Below are 20,342 nucleotides of genomic sequence, written 5' to 3'. Positions count from 1 at the left end.
ATCCCATATAGACACCAGTTCGAGTCCCAGCTGCTCCATTTCCATTCCAGCTCTCTGTTAATGCACTTGGGAAAACAGGGGAAGATGGCCCAAGTCCTTGGGTCCCTGCACCCATGTGGGAGACCCAGAAGAAGCTTCTGGCTCCTGGCTTCGGATCAGCGCAGCTCCAGCCATTGAAGTCTTTTGGGGAATGAACCAGTGGATGGAAGATCTGTCTCCTTCTCTCTGTAACTCTGCCTTTCAAATAAAAAATATTTTCTTTTAAAAAAAAAAAAAAGGTGGTGCTCTGCCTTTTTGTTTCAGCTCTCATAGATAAATGTACTTTTTGTAGTCTATTGAGGCCAGGTTTTGTTTTGTTTTTGTATTTTGGGGGCTTTTTGTTGGTGATTTGACCATTTAAAATGGTCCCTATTTTACTGCTGAAGTACCATATATCAATTCTAAACACAAAATAGTTGCAATTAGCTTTATGGAGAAAATATATAGATGAGCTTTATTCAAGCTAGGTATGAATTACAGTGCTACTGGCTGTGAACTCAATATATTAAGTAAGGTGTCTTTTCATAGAAATATCATAAAACAAGGTAAGGATTCCTATTTTCTGTGACCTGCCTTGTGAAAGGGAAATTCTAGTTTTAACGGTTTGCCTTCTGGAAGGAGAAAGGAAAACAGGAGATAGGAGGACAGGTCAAAGACACTTTGTTTTGTGCTATCTCCTTTGGGATATCATTCTCTGAGGTCCAACAAAGCAATCTATAAACAATACAATTACTACCAAAATCCTAATGACATTATTTTTGCTTATGTAGAAAAATGCATTCTTTTTCCAACTTAGGAATTAAGGTGATGCTGGCTTCATAGAAAGAATTTGGGAGGATTCCCTCTCTTTCGATTGTTCTGAATAGTTTGAGAAGAATTGGAGTTAGTTCTTCTTTAAATGTCTGGTAGAATTCAGCAGTGAATCTATCTGGTCCTGGGCTTTTCTTTGTTGGGAGGGCCTTTATTACTGTTTCAATTTCTGACTCAGTTATGGGTCTGTTTAGGTTTTCTATGTCTTCCTGGTTCAATTTAGATAGGTTGCATGTGTCCAGGAATCTATCCATTTCTGATAGATTTTCATGTTTGCTGGCATACAAGTCTTGTAGTAATTTCTGATGATTCTTTTTATTTCTGTGGTGTCTGTTGTTACGTTTCCTTTTTCATTTCTGATTTTATTGATTTGAGTCTTTTCTTTTTTTAGTTAATTGGGCCAATGGGGTGTCAATTTTGTTTATTTTTTCAAAAAACCAGCTCCTTGTTTGGCTGATTTTTTGCAATTTTTTTTTTGGATTCAATCCTATTGATTTCTTTTCTGATTTTAATTATTTCTCTTCTACTACTAGATTTGGGTCTGGTTTGCTGTAGTTCTTCTAGATCCTTGAGATGTGTTGAAAGCTCATTTATTTGGCGCCTTTCCAATTTCTTGATGTAGGCACCTATTGCTGTAAACTTTCCTCTTAACACTGCTTTTGCTGTATCCCATAAGTTTGGGTATGTTGTGCTGTTATCCTCATTTACTTCCAGAAAGTTTTTGATTTCTCTTTTGATTTCTTCCATGACCCAGTGTTCATTCAGGAGCATGTTGTTCAATCTCCATATGTTTGCATATGCTCTAGGGATTTCTGAGTTGCTAATTTCCAACTTCATTCCACTATGGTCTGAGAAGCTGCATGGCATGGTTCTAATTCTTTTGAATTTGCTGAGACTTTCTTTATGGCCTAGTATGTGGTCAATCCTAGAGAAGGTTCCATGTACTGCTGAGAAGAATGTAAATTCTTTATGTGTAGGATGCAAAGTTCTGTAGATATCTGTTAGATCCATTTAGATATAGTGTCGTTTAAATCTACTGTTTCCTTGTTGATCTTCTGTCCAGTTGATCTATTTCTGAGAGTGGAATATGGAAGTCCCCCAGTACTATTTTATTGGAATCTAAGTCTCCCTTTAAGTCCCTTAACATATCTTTTAAATAAACCGGTCCCTGTAATTAGGTGCATATACATTGATAATTGTTATATCTTCCTGTTGAATTGATCCCTTAATCATTATACAGTGCCCCTCTTTCTTTGTCTCTCTTCACAGTTTTTGTGTTAAAGTTTATTTTGTCTTGGCTGGCGCCGTGGCTCAACAGGCTAATCCTCCACCTTGCGGCGCCGGCACACTGGGTTCTAGTCCCGGTTGGGGCACCAGATTCTATCCCGGTTGCCCCTCTTCCAGGCCAGCTCTCTGCTATGGCCCGGGAAGGCAGTGGAGGATGGCCCAAGAGCTTGGGCCTTGCACCTGCATGGGAGACCAGGAGAAGCACCTGGCTCCTGGCTTCGGATCAGCGAGATGTGCCGGCCGCAGTGGCCATTGGAGGGTGAACCAACGGCAAAAAGGAAGACCTTTCTCTCTGTCTCTCTCTCTCTCACTATCCACTCTGCCTGTCCAAAAAAAAAAAAAAAAAAAAGTTTATTTTGTCTGATATTAAGAGGGCTATGCCCGCTCTTTTTTCATTTCTGTTGGCATGGTATATCTTTTTCCAGCCTTTCATTTTCAGTCTGCATGCATCTTTGTTGCAAAGATGTGTTTCTTGTAAGCAGCAAATAGATGGGTTTTGTTCCTTAACCCAATCAGCCAATCTGTGTCTTTTAACTGGAGAGTTGATATCAACATGCTTTCACCAAAAGAGCCAAGGCCATTTGACGGGGAAAGGACAGTCTTTTCAACAAATGGGGACAGCAAGACTGGATTGACCACATGTAAAACATGAAGCTAGGCCCTTGCCACACATTATCTACAAAATTAACTCAAAATGTACCAAAGACTTAAATATAACAGCTAAAACAAAAACACAGGAAATAAGCTTCGAGACATTGATTTTGGCAAAGACGCCTTGAATATGACACCAAAAGCATAGATAACAAAAGAAATGAATAGATAAATCAGGCTACATTAAAATTAAAAACTGTTTCACATCAAAGGTCACTATGAATACAGTAGAAAGATAACATGGGACATAGGAGAAAATATTTGCACTGAGAATGAAACAAACAGAATGCAAGGATGGAGAAAAATTGAAAAGTGAAAAGCTGTGATAAGCTGATCAGGATAGTCTTTTCCAAGTGTTAGGCTGGAAGTTAAGAAATTAGCCTATGTGTGTGAGAGAAGGGCCTGGAGACTCGCACCTACTGAAGAAGCCCCAGAAGTCCAGCATTTTGCACTTCAAAGTCCTGCCCAGACCCTGAGAACCTTCCAGATGGTCCCAGCTCTTTCCCCAAGGAAAGCTCCCAGGAGAATTATCTCGCCTCAGGACCAAATGGGTTACCTGACCTGACAACATGGGGCAATAAAACCTTCACAGATGGCCCCCTTTGCCTGGTGCCAACATATCTGGGGAGGAATTTGCTAATTTACCCTCCACAAACTCTTTGTCATAGAGGAGGAGGAGGGGAAGGAGAACCTGGCCCCTTTTTTCTTTAAAATCCCCAGTCTAACAAAGACTGGGGCGCTCAGTTCTCTGCTCTCCGCTGAGCCACCCACATGGCCTACTCAGGTGTATTCTCTCCATTCAACCATGTAACCTCGCTCTCCCCCAGTGAATGACTGGGAACTCTCTCCCTATCCCTTCCACTCTAACAGATGCCCTATTCCCAATAAAACCTTATCACTCCACTCTCTGTCTCATGCCTGAATTCTTTCATACATGAAGACAAGAACCCCAAGGCTTCCATGGCTCTTTTCTCTGGTGACACAAAGAAGTGTCTTTTAAGCTGAAATCTGAAGGATGAGCAAAGACAAAATATTTAAGGAAAAAGGGATGATTATGTCGGGGGTGGGGGGACATATACAAAACAATCTGAGGAAGGGAAGAGCCAGGTGTAATTCAGGATATGTAAATGCCAACCTAGAATAAAACATGACAGTTTACCTTTTGGCCAACTTTATAAACCTAAATTGAAAACCACAAAAGAGCTAGAGTTCAGTCCTGAAATTTTAGTCCAAATCCTACTTTCTGTCACTTTGTCCCGTTTTCATTCTGCTCTCTTAGAGAGGACTTAAGGAAATTTCTCTTTATCTCTCACATGTAATCTAACACTTCCTACTGCCTTGTTTTTTAAATTACAAAAAATTACAAAATAGAAATTATCTGGAGTGGTAAAACTCTAGTGGGAATAAACTAGTCTTCAGTTAAGCAAATTTTAGTAAGCCAAGAGAACACTGTCTTGAAAAACTATAACTATTATCTTAACTCAATGCCCCCAAGGCTTAGGCAATTCCAGCCCAATCTCAAGCAGTTGATTTCCTAGTGCTGGTATCTGATGCTCTACCAACTTACTGATGGAGCTCTCCTCTTAGCCTCTGGTGGAAGATTCCCATATCCATAAAAGACCTCAGGTTTTCCAAGAGGCAATAGGTGCTGCCACAATACCCTAGGTTTCAGTGAGAGTTCTAAAATCATCTTAGATCAGGACAGGTTTTGCATCCTATGAACTTAAAAATCTGCCTTTTGATCAGCCTTACTGCCCTCAGTAGGTACCTATAATCCTGTCTGAAATCTACTTTTCATACTCTGGTCTGCTCTACCTGTCGTCTGCTAGAAGCATCTCTCTGGGTCCTGGATGGAAGATGCTGATGGCTATCTAGTGGTAAATCCTCTCGCCATCTTTCAGCTGACGCAACAGACGGCTGCTGCCTGAAGGATAAGCTCTGAAAGAGAAAACAGCACATCACATCGTGTGAGCAGTGACATAACAGTAGTGATAATAGAAGACATTATATTTCATGTCACTATCATGGGTTTTAACACTACCCAGATCACAGACTTTAATCCATAAAGTAATAATCATATCTATCTCCCAGGGTTATTGTGAGAATTAAATGAGAAAATGCACACAAAATTCTGAAACCAATTTGGCTACGGTAAGTGTTCAATGAATGCAAGCCATTATATATAGTACTAGTGATGTAGGCAGGCAGATAGGGTAAAATTGATCAATTTGTGAGCTGGAAGGCCATGCCTTCACCACACCTCTGTGTGATCTCATGCCCCTACCTGACCCCACCTGTACGCCCACCTGCCAATCAGACTACATAATCACTCCCCTTTGGAAGTGGATAAAAGGCCTGGAACACGGTGGGCCTGGCCCTTTTTTCACCATTATTGCCCTTTGTTGCCCTTGTTGCCCTGCACCTTCAGGGTGGGTGGCCTTCTGCCCACCTGCTCTCTTTCTGCCTTTGCCTAGCTACCCCTGCTAAGCTGCTTGTTGCTGCTCATAACCAAATGCTTGCTGCACAAGGCTCCTGGCCTGCTCTCCTCTTGGCATGGATCTAGACTTCCCCTTCTCCCTTAGATATAGCCCTCAGTCTCCTACGCATTTCTCTCACTGAATAAAATCCTTAAAACTTACCATGTCATCTGGTCTATTTGAGCCAGCATTCAGAATTCTCTGAATTCGTGGCAAGAGCCCACACAACTTATTAATTTCGGAAATATTAATAAGCAAAATGATTTCATTAGTACTATTTTAATAGGTAACACTATTATCATCTTGGTTAGTAACACAGATCTGACAAAACCAATCCAAACTTTCCACCACTTACTCTTTACTATACTCTGCTCTACCTGTACTCCGAGAGAGCCTGGATCCTGGGTTTTACATAAAACACATTTATGGCAGTCTGGAAATAACTCATTTCTCCATTTCTCATCTGTGCTATCATGTGAGGCCTACCCATAGCTACTGTACTAAAAGGCAACATAAACATTGAACACAAATTATCTAAGTAGGAGCATCATGCCTGCGGTATTTAAAGCTTCTGAGTATGTAAAGCCTGAAGTTGTTACAGCAACTGATAAAGATGTGCTATACTGCAGAATAAGAGGACACTATTCTTTGCCCTTTGTTACTGACCTTAACACTAAAGCCCAGAGGTAGTTACTACAACACTGTCAGTCTTGAGCCAAAACCAAAGGAATTTACTCTCTGCTACTTACTCTTCAACATGTTCTGCTCCACTTATTCTCTGGGAGGGGCTAGGTTGTGACTATTGGGTCAAACATACCGATGGTTTACCCTTCTGCTTTTGTGTCCATACCAAGCTGTTTTGATTGTAACTGCCATGTAGTATGTCTTGAAGTATGTCTTGAAATCAGGTATTGTGGAGCCAGTGCTGTGGTGGAGTAGGTTAATCTTCTGCCTGTGTTGCCGGCTTCCCACATGGGCACTGGTTCTAGTCCTAGCTGCTCCACTTGCAATCCAGCTCTCTGCTGTGGCCTGGGAAAGCAGAAGATGGCCCAGGTGCTTGGGCCCCTGCACCCACATGGGAGACCCAGAAGAAGTTCCTGGATCCTAGCTTCAGACTGGTGCAGCTCTGGCCATGGCAGCCACTTGGGCAGTGAACCAGCAGATGGAAAACCTTTCTCTTTTTCTCTCTTTCACTGTCTGTAACTTTACCTTTCAAATAAATAAATAAAATCTTTTTTAAAAAATCAGGCATTGTGATGCCTCCAGCTTGGTTTTTGTTGTACAAGATTTCTTTAGCTATTCAGGGTCTCTTGTGTTTCCATATGAATTTCACCATCATTTCTTCTATATCTGTAAAGAATGTTGCTGGTATTTTGATTGGGATAGCACTGAATCGGTAAATAGTATGACATTTTGATGATGTTGATTCTTCCAATCCATGAACATGGAAGATTTTTCCTTTTTGTGTGTGTGTGTGTGTTATGTCTTCTATTTCTGTCTTTAGTGTTTTGTAATTTTCATTGTAGAGATCTTTGACATCCTTGGTTAAATTTATTTGAAGGTACTTAATTATTTTGGAGCTATTGTGAATGGGACTCATCATCTTAAAAGTTCTTTCTCAGCCATGGTATTATCTGTGTATGCAAAGGCTATCAATTTTTCTGTGTTGATTTTATATCCTGCCACTTTACCAAACTTTTTTATGAGTTCCAACAGTCTCTCCATGGAGTCTTTTTGATATCCCATATATAGAATCATGCCATCTGCAATTAGGGATAGTTTGACTTCTCCTTTTCCAATTTGTAGCCCTTTGATTTCTCTTTCTTCCCTAGTGGCTCTGGCTAAAACTTCCAGGACTAAATTAAATAGCAATGGTGAGAGTGAGAGTGGGCAAGCTTGTCTGGTTCTGGATCTTAGGGGGAATGCTTGCAGCTTTTCCCCCACTCTATAGGATGATGGCTGCAGGTTTGTTACAAACTCCCTTGACTATGTTGAAAAATGTTTCTTCTATAACCAATTGGCTTAAGGTTTTCATCATGAAAGGGTGTTGTGTTTTATTAAATACTTTCTCTTCATCTATTGAGATAACCATATGGTTTTTGTTCTTCTGTTTGTTATTGTGATGTATCACATTTATTGATTTGCAAATGTTGAACCAACTCTGAATACCAGGGATAAATCCCACTTGGTCTGGGTGAATGATCTTTCTGATGTACTTTCAATTAGCAAGTATTTTTCTGAGGAGTTTTGCATCTATGTTCATCAGGGATATTTGTCTATAGTTCTTTTCTCTGTTGTATCCTTTCCTGATTTAGGAATTAAGGTGATGCAAGCTTCATACAAGGAGTTTGAGAGGATTCCCTCCCTTTCAATTGTTTTGAATAGCTTGAGAAGAATTGAAATTAGTGCTTTAAATGTCTGGTAGAACTCAGCAGTGAAGCCATCTGGTCCTGGACTTTTCTTTGTTGGGAGGGTCTTTATTACTGATTCAATTTCCATTTTGGTTATTTTTCTATTTAGGTTTTCTATGTATTCATGACTCAATTTTGGTAGGTTGTATGTGTCCTGGAATATATCCATTTCTTTTAGGTTTCCTGATTTGTTGGCATTCACTGTTTTTTTGTAGTAATTCCTGATGATTCTTTTTATTTCTGTGGTGTCTGTTGTTACATTTCCTTTTTCATCTCTGATTCTATTGAGTTGGGTCTTCTCCCTCCTTTTTTTGGGTTAGTTGGGACAATGAAATGTCAAATTTGTTTATTTTTTCAAAAAACCAGCTCTTCATTTCACTGATCTTTTGTATTTTTTGTTTCAATTTTGTTTATTTCTCTAATTTTTTTTTTTTTTTTTTTTTTTTTGGACAGGCAGAGTGGATAGTGAGAGAGAGAGAGAGACAGAGAGAAAGGTCTTCCTTTTTGCCGTTGGTTCACCCTCCAAAGGCTGCCGCAGCCAGCACATCATGCTGATCCAAAGCCAGGAGCCAGGTGCTTCCCCCTGGTCTCCCATGCGGGTGCAGGGCCCAAGGACTTGGGCCATCCTCCACTGCCTTCCCGGGCCATAGCAGAGAGCTGGCCTGGAAGAGGGGCAACCGGGATAGAATCTGGTGCCCCAACCGGGACTAGAACCCAGTGTGCTGGCGCCATAAGGTGGTAGATTAGCCTGTTGAGCCACGGCGCCGGCCTCTTCTCTAATTTTTTTTAAAGATTTTATTTATTTATTTGGCAGGCAGAGTTACAGACAGTGAGAGGGAGAGACAGGAAGAAAGGACCTCCTTCCGTGGGTTCACTCCCCTAATGGCCACAATGGATGGAGCCAGGTGCTTCTTCCGGTCTCCCATGCAGGTGCAGGGGCCCAAGTACCCAGGTCATCCTCCACTACTTTCCCAGGCTACAGCAGAGAGCTGGACTGGAAGAGGAGCAGCCGGAACCAGAATTGGCGCCCACATGTGATGCTGGTGCCGCAGGCAGAGGATTAACCCAGTGTGCCACGGTGCCATTCCCTTCTTTCTCTAATTTTAATGATTTCTTTCCTCCTACTAATTTGAGGTTGGTTTGTTGTTTCTCTAGGTCCTTGCAATGCATTGATAGCTCATTTATTTGGTGCCTTTCCAATTTCTTCACATAGGCATCGATTGCTATAAACTTCTCTTTCTTTTTTAAGATTTTAATTTATTTATTTGAGAGACAGAGTTACAGATAGTGGGAGGAAGAGACAGAGAGAAAGGTCTTCCCCAGATGGCCACAATGGCCGGAGCTGTGCCAATCCGAAGCCAGGAGCCAGGTGCCTCTTCCCGGTCTCCCATGTGGGTGCAGGGGCCCAAGGACTTGGGCCATCTTCTACTGCTTTCCCAGACCACAGCAGAGAGCTGGATTGGAAGAGGGGCAGCTGGGACTAGAACTGGCGCCCATATGGGATGCTGGCACTGCAGGCGGAGGATTAACCTACTGCACCACAGCATCGGCCCCTAAATTTCCCTTTTAACACTGCTTTTGTTATATCCTGTAAGTTTTGATATGATGTATTATCATCTTCATTCACTTCCAGAATTTTTTTTACTTCTCTTTTCATTTCTTCTATAACCCAACCTGCTGTTCATTGAGGAACATGTTGTTCAGTCTCTATATGTTCTAGAGATTCCCAAGTTATTGATTTCCAACTTCATTCCATTGTGCTCAGAGAAGATGCATGGCAGGAGTCTGATTTTTTTTGAATTTGCTGAGACTTGCTTTATGGCCTAGAATCTGATCTATCCTAGAGAAAGTTCCATGCACTGGTGAGAAGAATAAGTATTCTGCAACTGTGGGGTAAAACATTCTGTAGATATCAGTTAGGTCCATTTGGTCCATAGTGTTAATTAGCTCTGTTGTTTCCTTGTTGATTTGCTGTCTAGTTGATCTGTCTATTGATCAAAGTGGGGTACTGAAGTCTCCCATTACTATTGTATTGGAGTCTATCTCTCCCTTTAGTTCCATTAATATTTGTTTTAAATATTCAGGCACCCTGTAATTGGGTGCATATACTTTTATTATAGTCACATCTTCCTGTTGAATTGATCCCTTAATCATTACATAGTGCCCTTCTTTGTCTTTTTGAACAGGGTCTGTGTTAAAGTGTATTTTGTCTGATGTTAGGATGGCAACACCTGCCTTTTTTTGCTTTCCATAGCATGGAATATATTTCTCCAACCTTTCACTTTCAGTCTGTGTGTATTTGTTGGTGAGATGTGTTCCTTTTAGGCAGCAAATAGATGGGTCTTGTTTTTTAATCCATTGGCCAGTCTGTGTCTTTTAACTGGAGAGTTGAGGCTATTTATATTCAAGGTGACTATTGATAAGTAACAACTTTGCCTTGCCATTTTTCCATAAATATTCTGATTGTTTACTTTGGATTTCTTTTGTACTTTTACTGGGGGATATTCTGCTTTCATTCTTTTATAGTGATGGCTATCTTTTTGTGTTTCTGTGTGTAGCACATCCTTAAGCATCTTTTTGTGGTGACAAATTCTTTTAATTTCTGTTTGTTATGAAAGGTCTTTCTTTCACCTTCATTCATAAATGTGAACTTTACAGGGTACAGTATTCTGGGTTGACAGACGGGTAGACCAATGAAACAGACAGAAACTCCAGAAATCAATTCACATATCTATAACCAACTTATCTTCAACAAAGGAGCTAAAACCAATCCCTCGAGCAAGGACAGTCTCTTAAACAAATGGTGCTGGGGACTGGATCTCCACATGCAAAATTATGAAACTAGACCTCTACCTTACACCTTACACAAAAAGTTACTCAAAATGGATGAAAAACTTAAATCTACAACCCGATACATTGGGGAAACATACCAAAGGCACTCCTGAAACAATTTCTCTTGCAATCTCCCATTTCTCAAAAGATGAGGGTTGTTTGATATACTTGTTCTAAAAGAACAACAAAATATAAACCAATTGGACAGAAATCATGAGCTAGTAACAATATTATAGACTTCAGTGACAATCCCAGATTAATGATAATAGATGAAGATAATAGAACATAATTGGGGTATTTGTGCTTAAAATAAAAATTTTCAAACATTCATCAAAGGAGAAAAATACCATAATAAATCCCAAGATATCCATCACTCAGCTTCAACACTGTCTTTTTTATTTAAGATTATCTATTTATTTGAGAGGCAGAGGGACAGAGAGAGTGAGTTAATATCTGCTGGTTTACTCCCCATATCCTCACAATAGCTGGGGCCAGCCAGGGCTGAAGCTGGGAGCTGAGAACTCAATCCAGGTCTCCCATATGGGTGGCAGGAACCCAACTACTTATGCATTATTTTTGCCGCCCCCCACCTCCCCTGGAGTCTGCATTAGCAGGAAGCCTGAATCAGACGCCAGAGCCAGGAATCAACCCAGATACTCCAACACAGGACACAAGAAACCCAACTACTAGGTTAAATGCCCAGTCCCATTTTGCTTTTTCATCTAACTCAACAGTTTAAAGCAAATCACAGATTATCCTGGCACATTTTGAAACAACGTAAAGACATTTTGCTTTTAATCTAACTCTGGAGGCCTTAATTCTATGTATTCCACATACAAGCTAACTTGACAAGCTCTGGCCCCAGTCTTAAGTAATTTAATCTTGCTGCTCTTTTAGAAAATATATAGTCTTTCTACCATATTCAGCTCTACCTGTTCTCTAGGGGAGGCTTGTTGCTGAACTTTAGGTGGAACATGCTGATGATACCCAAGAGGCAGCTCCTCTCTCACCTTCTCTTCTCTCATAAAATATGAGGGTTGTTTGGGAAACATGTTCTAAAGGAACAATAAAAACAGAAAGCAAATTATTTAACCAGGGCAATATACTAATCATAATATTGTAGGCTTCAGTGAGAACCCCTAGGAAGTGGTACCAGGTAAGAATATTCTGATACATTTTGATATGAGTGAGGATGCTATAGTTTTAGCCCAACTCAATAGACATGAATGTGGTATGTTAACCTCATGAGTGACACAACTGATTTCATTCATATAGACCATTAGATCAGAGTCTTTTGTATCATCAGTTGCAAGGGTGAAAAGAAAAGGGGAGAGACAAGCAGGAAATGAATTGCTTAGGGTTTAACAATCTGTGCCCATCCTTCCTGAAGCAGAGCTCCTGTTTTTTTGTTTTTTGTTTTTTTTTTCATTTATTAAACTTTCATTTAATGAATATAAATTTCCAAAGTGCAGCTTATGGGTTACAATGGCTTCCCCCCTCCCATAACTTCCCTCCCGCCCACAACTCTCCCCTTTCCCGCTCCCTCTCTCCTTCCATTCACATCAAAAGATTCATTTTCAATTCTCTTTATATACAGAAGATCAGTTTAGTATATATTAGGTAACGATTTCAACAGTTTGCCGCATATAGCAACACAAAGTGAAAAAACTACCGTTGGAGTACTAGTTATAGCATTAAATAACAGTGTACAGCACATTAAAGACAGAGATCCTACATAATATTTTTTTAAATTAATTAATTTTCTATGCCGTTTCCAATTTAACACCAGGTTGTTTTTTTTCATTTCCAATTATCTTTATATACAGAAGATCGATTCAGTATATAATTAGTAAAGACCTCATCAGTTTGTACCCACACAGAAACACAAAGTGTAAAAATACTGTTTCAGTACTAGTTATAGCATCACTGCACATTAGACAACACATTAAAGACAGATCCCACATGGGGTGTAAGTACACAGTGACTCCTGTTGCTGACTTAACAATCTGACACTCCTGTTCATGGCGTCAGTAATCTCCCTAGGCTCTAGTCATGAGTTGTCAGGGCTATGGAAGCCTTTAGGGTTCGCTGACTTTGGTCTTATTCTGATAGGGTCATAGTCAAAGTGGAAGTTCTCTCCTCCCTTCGGAGAAAGGTACCTCCTTCTTTGATGGCCCCGTTCTTTCCACTGGGATCTCACTGAGATCTTTCATTTAGGTCTTTTTTTTTTTTTCCATGGTATCTTGGCTTTCCATGCCTACAATACTCTCATGGGCTCTTCAGCCAGATCCGAATGCCTTAAGGGCTGATTCTGAGGCCAGAGTGTTGTTTAGGACATCTGCCATTCTATGAGTCTGCTGTGTATCCCACTTCCCATGTTGGATCCTTCTCTCCCTTTTTGATTCTATCAGTTAGCATTAGCAGACACTTGTCTTGTTTGTGTGATCCCTTTGACTCTTAGACCTATCAGAGCCATCAATTGTGAGCTGAAATTGATCACTTGGACTAGTGCGATGGCATTGGTACATGCCACCTTGATGGGATTGTGTCGGAATCCCCTGGCACATTTCTAACTCCACCATTTGCGGCAAGTCCGATTGAGCATGTCCCAAATTGTACATCTCCTCCCTCTCTTTTTCCACTCTTAAATTTAACAGGGATCACTTTTCAGTTAAAATTTAAACACCTAAGAATAACTGTGTGTTAATTACAGAGTTCAACCACTAGTACTAGAACAACAACAACAACAACAAATACTAAAAAGGATAAAGTATTACATTGTACATCTAGAGTCAGGACAAGAGCTGATCAGGTCATTGTTTCTTAGAGCTCCTGTTTTAATAGGACTTAAAACTACTTTCCCACTAATGTTGGAAAGAATCAAAGATATAATATTTTTATATTACTCCAAAGTTTCTGATTCTATCACTCAAATTTATATAGGCAGACAGGATTTGGCTCACAAGCTAGAGCCATCCCTACCTGATCCCACCTGTATACACGTACCTGTTAATGAAACTATGTAACCACTTCCCTTTTGGAAGCAAATAAAAGGCATGGAGCAACCTGGGCCCATCCCTGTTTTGCTCGTGTGCTACACTATTTTGCGGTCATTATTGCCTGCATGGTTTTCTCTGCATGGCTCCAGCCTGTGAACTCTTGCATGTAGGCCCTGATCTGCTTTTTGCCTGGTATGAAATTTCCAGTTTATTTTTCTGATCACCCTCTCTCTCAAATAAAGTCCTTACATTCCTGTGTATTTCTCTCACTCTCTAAACAAATGTTAAACCTTACCATGTCACCTGCTTCATTTGAGCTGGTATTTAGAATTCTTGTCTAAATAGTCAGCAAGGGCTCTCAAAATATTAATTTTAGAATAATTAATAATTTTAAAATATGCAAAATGATACCAAAATTACCAGTTAGTGAGAACTTACAAAACCCAGTTACTTTATTTCCTGATTCTTCATCTCTTTTTATTCTGCTCTACCTGATCTCTGATGAAGTCCTGGATTTGCAGTTTAGGAGACTGATACTGATAGTCCACCAGAGAAAAGTCTTCTCTCCCTTTCCCATTTGTCCTATCAGAGTATGGCTCCTTAAAGCGTACTTTCTAAAAAAGAAAAAACACAAACTATAAATTGTCTGGTAGGAGTAACATGATAACATCCTAGGCTCTGTTGAGAGCATTTTTTAAAACTCAGAATGATATGAAATATTATGGAATAAAATAGAAAGTCTTACTTTTTGTCAGTTCTAAAGTTTAGCTAAGAGTAATCTTTGTAAGCTCCAAATTAAACCCTAAACAATTCAATTCCTACTAATTTCCTGGCCTTTTTCTGTTCTACTTTGCCCCTGAAAAAGCCTGCATAAAAAAATCCCAATGGACATCCAAAAGATGCACTTCCCTCCCTCTGCAACCTATCAAAATTAATGCCAGCTGCTTCAAGTTTGTTTTCCAAAAAATATCACTTATTAAGCTAAGAATTACAGGCTAACTAAGACTTTAGGATTTAAGGAAAATTCTGTAGTTAACTGAGGTCAGAAAAAAATTGGGCATCTTATGGAATAATAAAAAATTATATTCCTGAAAAGTCCAACCACAGCCCTAGGTAATTTACTTCCTGTTGATCCCTTCTTCCTTATGTTCTAACTGATATCTGGTGGAGGACGGGCCTTGGAATCTATTTGGTGCTTGTGAGCCTCTCCTTTTTCCATCTTTCAGCTGTCAGAGCAGATGATGGCTGCCAGAAACATTTTTCCTAATAAAGAAAATTAAAAAAAAAATAAATTGTCAAGACTGGCGCCGTGGCTCACTAGGCTAATCCTCCGCCTGCGGTGCCGGCACCCCGGGTTCTAGTCCAGGTTAGGGCACCGGATTCTGTCCCGGTTGCTCCTCTTCCTGTCCAGCTCTCTGCTGTGGCCCAGGAAGGCAGTGGAGGATGGCCCAAGTGCTTGGGCCCTGCACCCGCATGGGAGACCAGGGGGAAGCACCTGGCTCCTGGCTTCGGATCAGCACAGCGCGCCAGCCGTAGCAGCCATTTGGGGGGGTGAACCAATGGAAGAAAGACCTTTCTCTCTGTCTCTCTCTCTCTCTCTCTCTCTCTCTACCTCTGCCTGTCAAAAAAAAATTGTCAAATAGGGGAAATGTACTGCTGATAATACTTCAACACTTACCAAAAATCCTAGATTATAGAGAAATCAATCAGGAAACTATTTCCCAACTACAAATCTCCAAGTCAGCTATAACACAGTTCTTGTAAATCGTACTCCACAAGCAAAAGTAGCTTATTTCTTCTTGTTGTATCTCCTTACCACTCTAATTTACCTGGTATTTGGGCAGAAATTCCTGCTTCTGACCTTTGGGTAAAGTATTCTGGTCTTCAAGGAGAAAATCCTGGTCCTGATAATTGGATGGAATATTCTGGTTATTGGGGAGAACATGCTGGTCTCTGAATGGAAAATTCTGGTCTTTAGGTAGAAAGTTCTGGTCCTGATAGTTAGGTAAAACAGTCTGTTCTTTGGGGAGAACACATTGGTCTCTGGGTAGAAAATCTTTGTCTGGACATTTGTGTAAAATATCCTGACCCTTGGAGAAAACACTTCGGTCTTTGGGCAGAAAATCCTGGTTCTGACATTTGAGAATATTCTGGTCTTTGGGGAGAACACACAGCTTTTTGGGTAGAAGATCTTTGTCTTTAGGCAGAAAATTCTGGTCCTGACAGTTAGGTAGAACATTATGATCGTTAGGTAGTATATCTTTGTCTTCTTCATGTACAAAATCTTGGTCCTGATATCCAGGTAGAGTGTTCTGGTCTTTGGGTAGAAAAGCCTGGTTTGGGGGTAAAAAATTCTGGGCTTCCAACTCAGTACTCTCGTCTTCTAGCTCAACACTCTGGGCTTTCAACATATTATCCTGAGTATCTGTCTGAATATCCTGGCCTTCTAGCTCAACAGTCTGGCATTCCAGCTCAACAGGCTGAACTTGAAATTCAACAGCCTGAACACTAGGCTCAACACTCTGAGCTTCCAAGTCAACACTGTGGACTTCTGTCAAATCACTCTGGGATTCTGGAAGATCACATTGGGCTTCTGGAAGATGATCCTGGGCTTCTGGAAGAATATGTTGAAAGCCCTGAAGATATAATGGCATTTGCTTTTCCTCTTCCAATACAACAGATAAGGGATTTTTGAATTTTACTTTCTAAAAGTAAACATAAACATTAAGTAAAGAATGTTACACAACAGCAACATTCTAGGCTTAACACAAGATTCCTTAAATAATCTTAATAATGCAGTCAAAGAAATCACCAAAATAAAATGTAAAATTATAATCTTTGCCCAATTTAACAGAACCTTACATTTACAACCCAAAACCAGTACAACAGTATCAGCAATCCTTAATCCAAATCACAACGAGTTTACTTTTTCTCCTTGTTTTACCTGAACTTTACTGAAACACACATCATTTTCTTCAGAAAGGAGATCCTGTTGATCCCCCTGAAATAAGTCTCCTCCTTCCTCATTTGTTAAAACAGATGAAATTTCCTCATAGTCAAGTTCCTAAAGAAAATACAAAAACAACTTTAAAAAAACAGCAAAAGTAATTATTACAGGTAGAAACAATGTGATTATAATACAATCCTAGGCTTCAGGATACTGCTAATATAATTTTATCAGGATAGCATAGTCAAGTAGAATTAAACGTTTACAGTGACAGACTGCAAGCTGAAAACTATAAAACACTGTTGAAAAAAATTAAAGACCTAAATACATGAAAAGAGATCTGAGAATCATGGATTGGGAGACAATACTGTTAAGATGGCAATAGCTCCCAAATTTGATTGAGTTAAAATGCCAGCTGGCTTTGTTGCAGAAATTAATAACCTAATCAAGAAATTCATGTGAAAGGACCCTTAAAAGTAAAACATTCATAAAATACAAAAGACATGAAAAAAGGCTCAATACCACTAGCCATCAGTGAAATGCAAATCAAAACCCCAATGAGATATCATTTCAATCTTGTCAGAATGGTTATTATCTAAAAGACAGAAAGTAACAAATGCTGGTGAGGATGTAGATAAACTCTTACACACTGTTGGTGGGAATGTAAATTAGTACAGACACTATAGAAAACAATATAGAGATTTCTTCAAAAACTAGAAATAGAACTGCCATATGATCCAACATATATCCAAAAAGATGTGAAATCACTGTACCAAAGAGATGACATCTGCTCTACTATGTTTATCACAGCACTATTCACAATAGCCAAGATATGAAATCAATCAAGGTGTCCATCATCAGATGAATGGATAAAGAAAATGTGATATATAAACACAGTGGAATACTATTCAGCCTGGGAAGGCAGTAGAGGATGGCCCAAGTGCTTGGGCCCCTGCACCCACAAGGGAGACCCAGAGGAAGCTCCTGGCTTCTGGCTTCAGATCAGTGCAGCTCCAGTCGTTGCAGCCATCTGGGGAGTGAACCAACAGAAGGAAGACCTTTCTCTCTGTCTCTCCCTCTCACTGTCTGTAACTCTACCTCTCAAATAAATAAATAAAATCTTTTTTTAAAAAAAAAAACTTACTTCAAGGCCGGCGCAGCAGCTCAATAGGCTAATCCTCCGCCTTGCGGCGCTGGCACACCAGGTTCTAGTCCCGCTCGGGGCGCCGGATTCTGCCCCGGTTGCCCCTCTTCCAGGCCTGCTCTCTGCTATGGCCCAGGAGTGCAGTGGAAGATGGCCCAAGTCCTTGGGCCCTGGACCCGCATGGGAGACCAGGAGAAGCACCTGGCTCCTGCCTTTGGATCAGCGCGGTGTGCCGGCCGCAGCACGCCGGCCACAGCAGTCATTGGAGGGTGAACCAACGGCAAAAAGGAAGACCTTTCTCTCTGTCTCTCTCTCACACACTATCCACTCTACCTGTCAAAAAATAAAATAAAATAATAATAATAAAAAAAAACTTACTTCAAACCTACAGTAATTAAGACAGTGTGATATTAGCAGAACAGACATAGAGATCAATAAAATATAACTGGGAATTCAGAACAAACTAGATTTCTAATCACTTTATTTTTAATAGGGTATTAAGATTACTCAATGGCGAAAGATCAGTCTTTTCAAGAAATAGTGCTAGGATAACTGAATACCAACATGTAAATGAATTAAATTGAAACACTTCTTCACCCCTTAAATAAAAATTAACTCAAAATGGATCATAGACCTAAAAGTTAGAACTAAAACTGTAAAATTCTTGAACACATCAGAATAAAACTTCATGACTATGGGTTAATCAGTGGTTAGTAGATACTTCCCTAAAAGTATAAGCAACAAAAGAAAAAGAAAATAAATTTACACCAAAATTAAAAGATTTGTGTTGTAAATGATACCATTAATAAAATAAGATGACAACCCACAGAATGGGAGAAATATATGTAACTCAATCTAGTAAGGGACTTGTTATTCATAACATATAAAGAATACCTACAACTCAGTATTTTAAAACAAACAAACAAACACACACATAGGGGCCAGCACTGTGGCATAGTAGGCTAAGCCTCCGCCTGTAGGGCCAGCATCCCATATGGGTGTCAGTTTGTATCCTGGCTGCTCAACTTCTGACCCAGCTCTCTGCTATGGCCTGAGAAAGCAGTGGAGAACTGCCCAGGTGCCAGGGCCCCCGCACCAACGTGAGAAACCCAGAGAAAGCTCCTGGCTCCTGACTTTAGATCGGCCCAGTGGATGGAGGACCTTTCTGTCTCTCCCCTTCTCTGTTTGTAACTCTTTCAGATAAATAAATAAAATCTTGAAAAAAAAAAAAAAGACAAATGACACAACTAAAAAAAAATCCACAGGCAAAGAATTTTTTAAAATAATTTTTTAAAGATTCTTATTTATTTATTTGAGAGGTAGAGTTACAGACAGTGAAAAAGGTCTTCCATCCACTGGTTCACTCCCCAAATGGCCACAACAGCTGAAGCTGAGCCAATCCGAAGCCAGGAGCCTAGAGCTTCTTCTGGGTCTCCCATGTGAGTGCAGGGGCTCAAGCACTTGAGCCATCTTCTACTGCTTTCCCAGGCCAAAGCAGAGAGCTGGAACAGAAAGAGGAGCAGCCACGACTAGAACCAGCACCCATCTTCAATGTTGGCACTGCAGGCAGAGGATTAACCTACTGTGCCACAGTGCCAGCCTCAGGCAAAGTATTTAAATAGGTACTTCCTCCACAAGAGGTAAAACTGAGCAATAAGTATAAGAAAAAATATGAACATCATTAGCCATCAGCAAAATGCACATCAAAAGCACAATGAAATACCAAGGATAGCTATAATCAAAAGATCAACAATAACATGTTAAAGAGGATGTGGGGAAAACAGAATCATCATATATTGGTAGAGGAATACAGGTTAACGGTTTCTCAAAATGTTAAACGTAGAGTGGCCCAGCAGTTTTACTCCTATGTATCTACTCAAGAAAAGTAAATATCCATACATAAATGTATGCACAATTACTCACAACACAATTATTCATAAAACCCAAGAAGTGGAACTTACCCAAATGTCCACCAAATAATGAGTGAATAAACCAAATGTGGTATACATTGAAATATTATTTGACAATAAGAGGAATGAAAGTACTGATGCATGCTACAATGCAGGTGAACTTTGAAAAAATGCAGAGTTAAAAAGAAACTAGTCACAAAATGCCACATATCACACAATTCCATTTATTTGAAATGCCCAGAATAGGGAAATCTATAAAGACAAAAAGTAGGAGCTGATGTTGTGGTGCAGAGAGCTTGGTTGCTGCCTGTAATGCCAGCATTCTGGCATTCTGGATCACAGAACCAGTTTGGTTCCTGGGTGTTCTGCCTCCAAACCAGTTCCCTGCTAATGAGCCTGGGAAAGCAGTGGAGGATGGCCAAGTGCTTAGGCCCTTAACACCCACGTGAAACACCTGGATGGAGCTCCAGGCCCTTAGCTTCAGCCTGGCCATTAAGATCATTTGAAGAGTGAATCAGCAGATAGAAGATATCTTTCTCTGTGTGTGTGTGTGTCTGTGTGTGTGTGTTCTATATCACTCTCCTCTTCAAATATATAAATAAATCTTTTAAAATGTCAAATTAGTTGTTGCTTAGGACTGAGTTAGGCGCAGGTAAGAATGGGAAGTGACCATTAATGGGGATGGGGGTTTGTTTTAAGAGTGAAGAGAATGCTCCAAATTAAATTGTTGTGACAGTCACATAACCCTGTGAATATACTAGGAAACCACTCAACTGTACACTTTGAATGCACCATTTGAATTGTATGATTTATGAAGTACATCTCAATAAAGCTG

General features: G+C 40.1%; 1 protein-coding gene across 4 annotated transcripts in view; it reads right to left on the bottom strand.

The window, feature by feature from the left end:
• The window catches only part of CCDC15 (coiled-coil domain containing 15), a 93,535-nt gene that overhangs the window by 48,396 nt on the left and 24,797 nt on the right, over positions 1–20,342 (bottom strand). For 3 of the 4 annotated variants that reach the window (XM_062197261.1, XM_062197260.1, XM_062197262.1), the window contains 6 exons: positions 16,451–16,570; positions 15,336–16,211; positions 13,998–14,120; positions 11,440–11,562; positions 10,606–10,680; positions 4,603–4,725 (listed from right to left, as the gene is read on the bottom strand). In XM_062197261.1, coding sequence (XP_062053245.1) covers positions 4,603–4,725; positions 10,606–10,680; positions 11,440–11,562; positions 13,998–14,120; positions 15,336–16,211; positions 16,451–16,570 — 1,440 coding nt within the window. The remainder of the gene's footprint in view (positions 1–4,602; positions 4,726–10,605; positions 10,681–11,439; positions 11,563–13,997; positions 14,121–15,335; positions 16,212–16,450; positions 16,571–20,342) is intronic. The other variant, XM_062197263.1, reaches the window with a different exon arrangement.

Source organism: Lepus europaeus, chromosome 7, assembly GCF_033115175.1.
Source record: "Lepus europaeus isolate LE1 chromosome 7, mLepTim1.pri, whole genome shotgun sequence".
NCBI lineage: Eukaryota > Metazoa > Chordata > Mammalia > Lagomorpha > Leporidae > Lepus > Lepus europaeus.
This window is presented reverse-complemented; position numbering and strand designations above follow the sequence as displayed.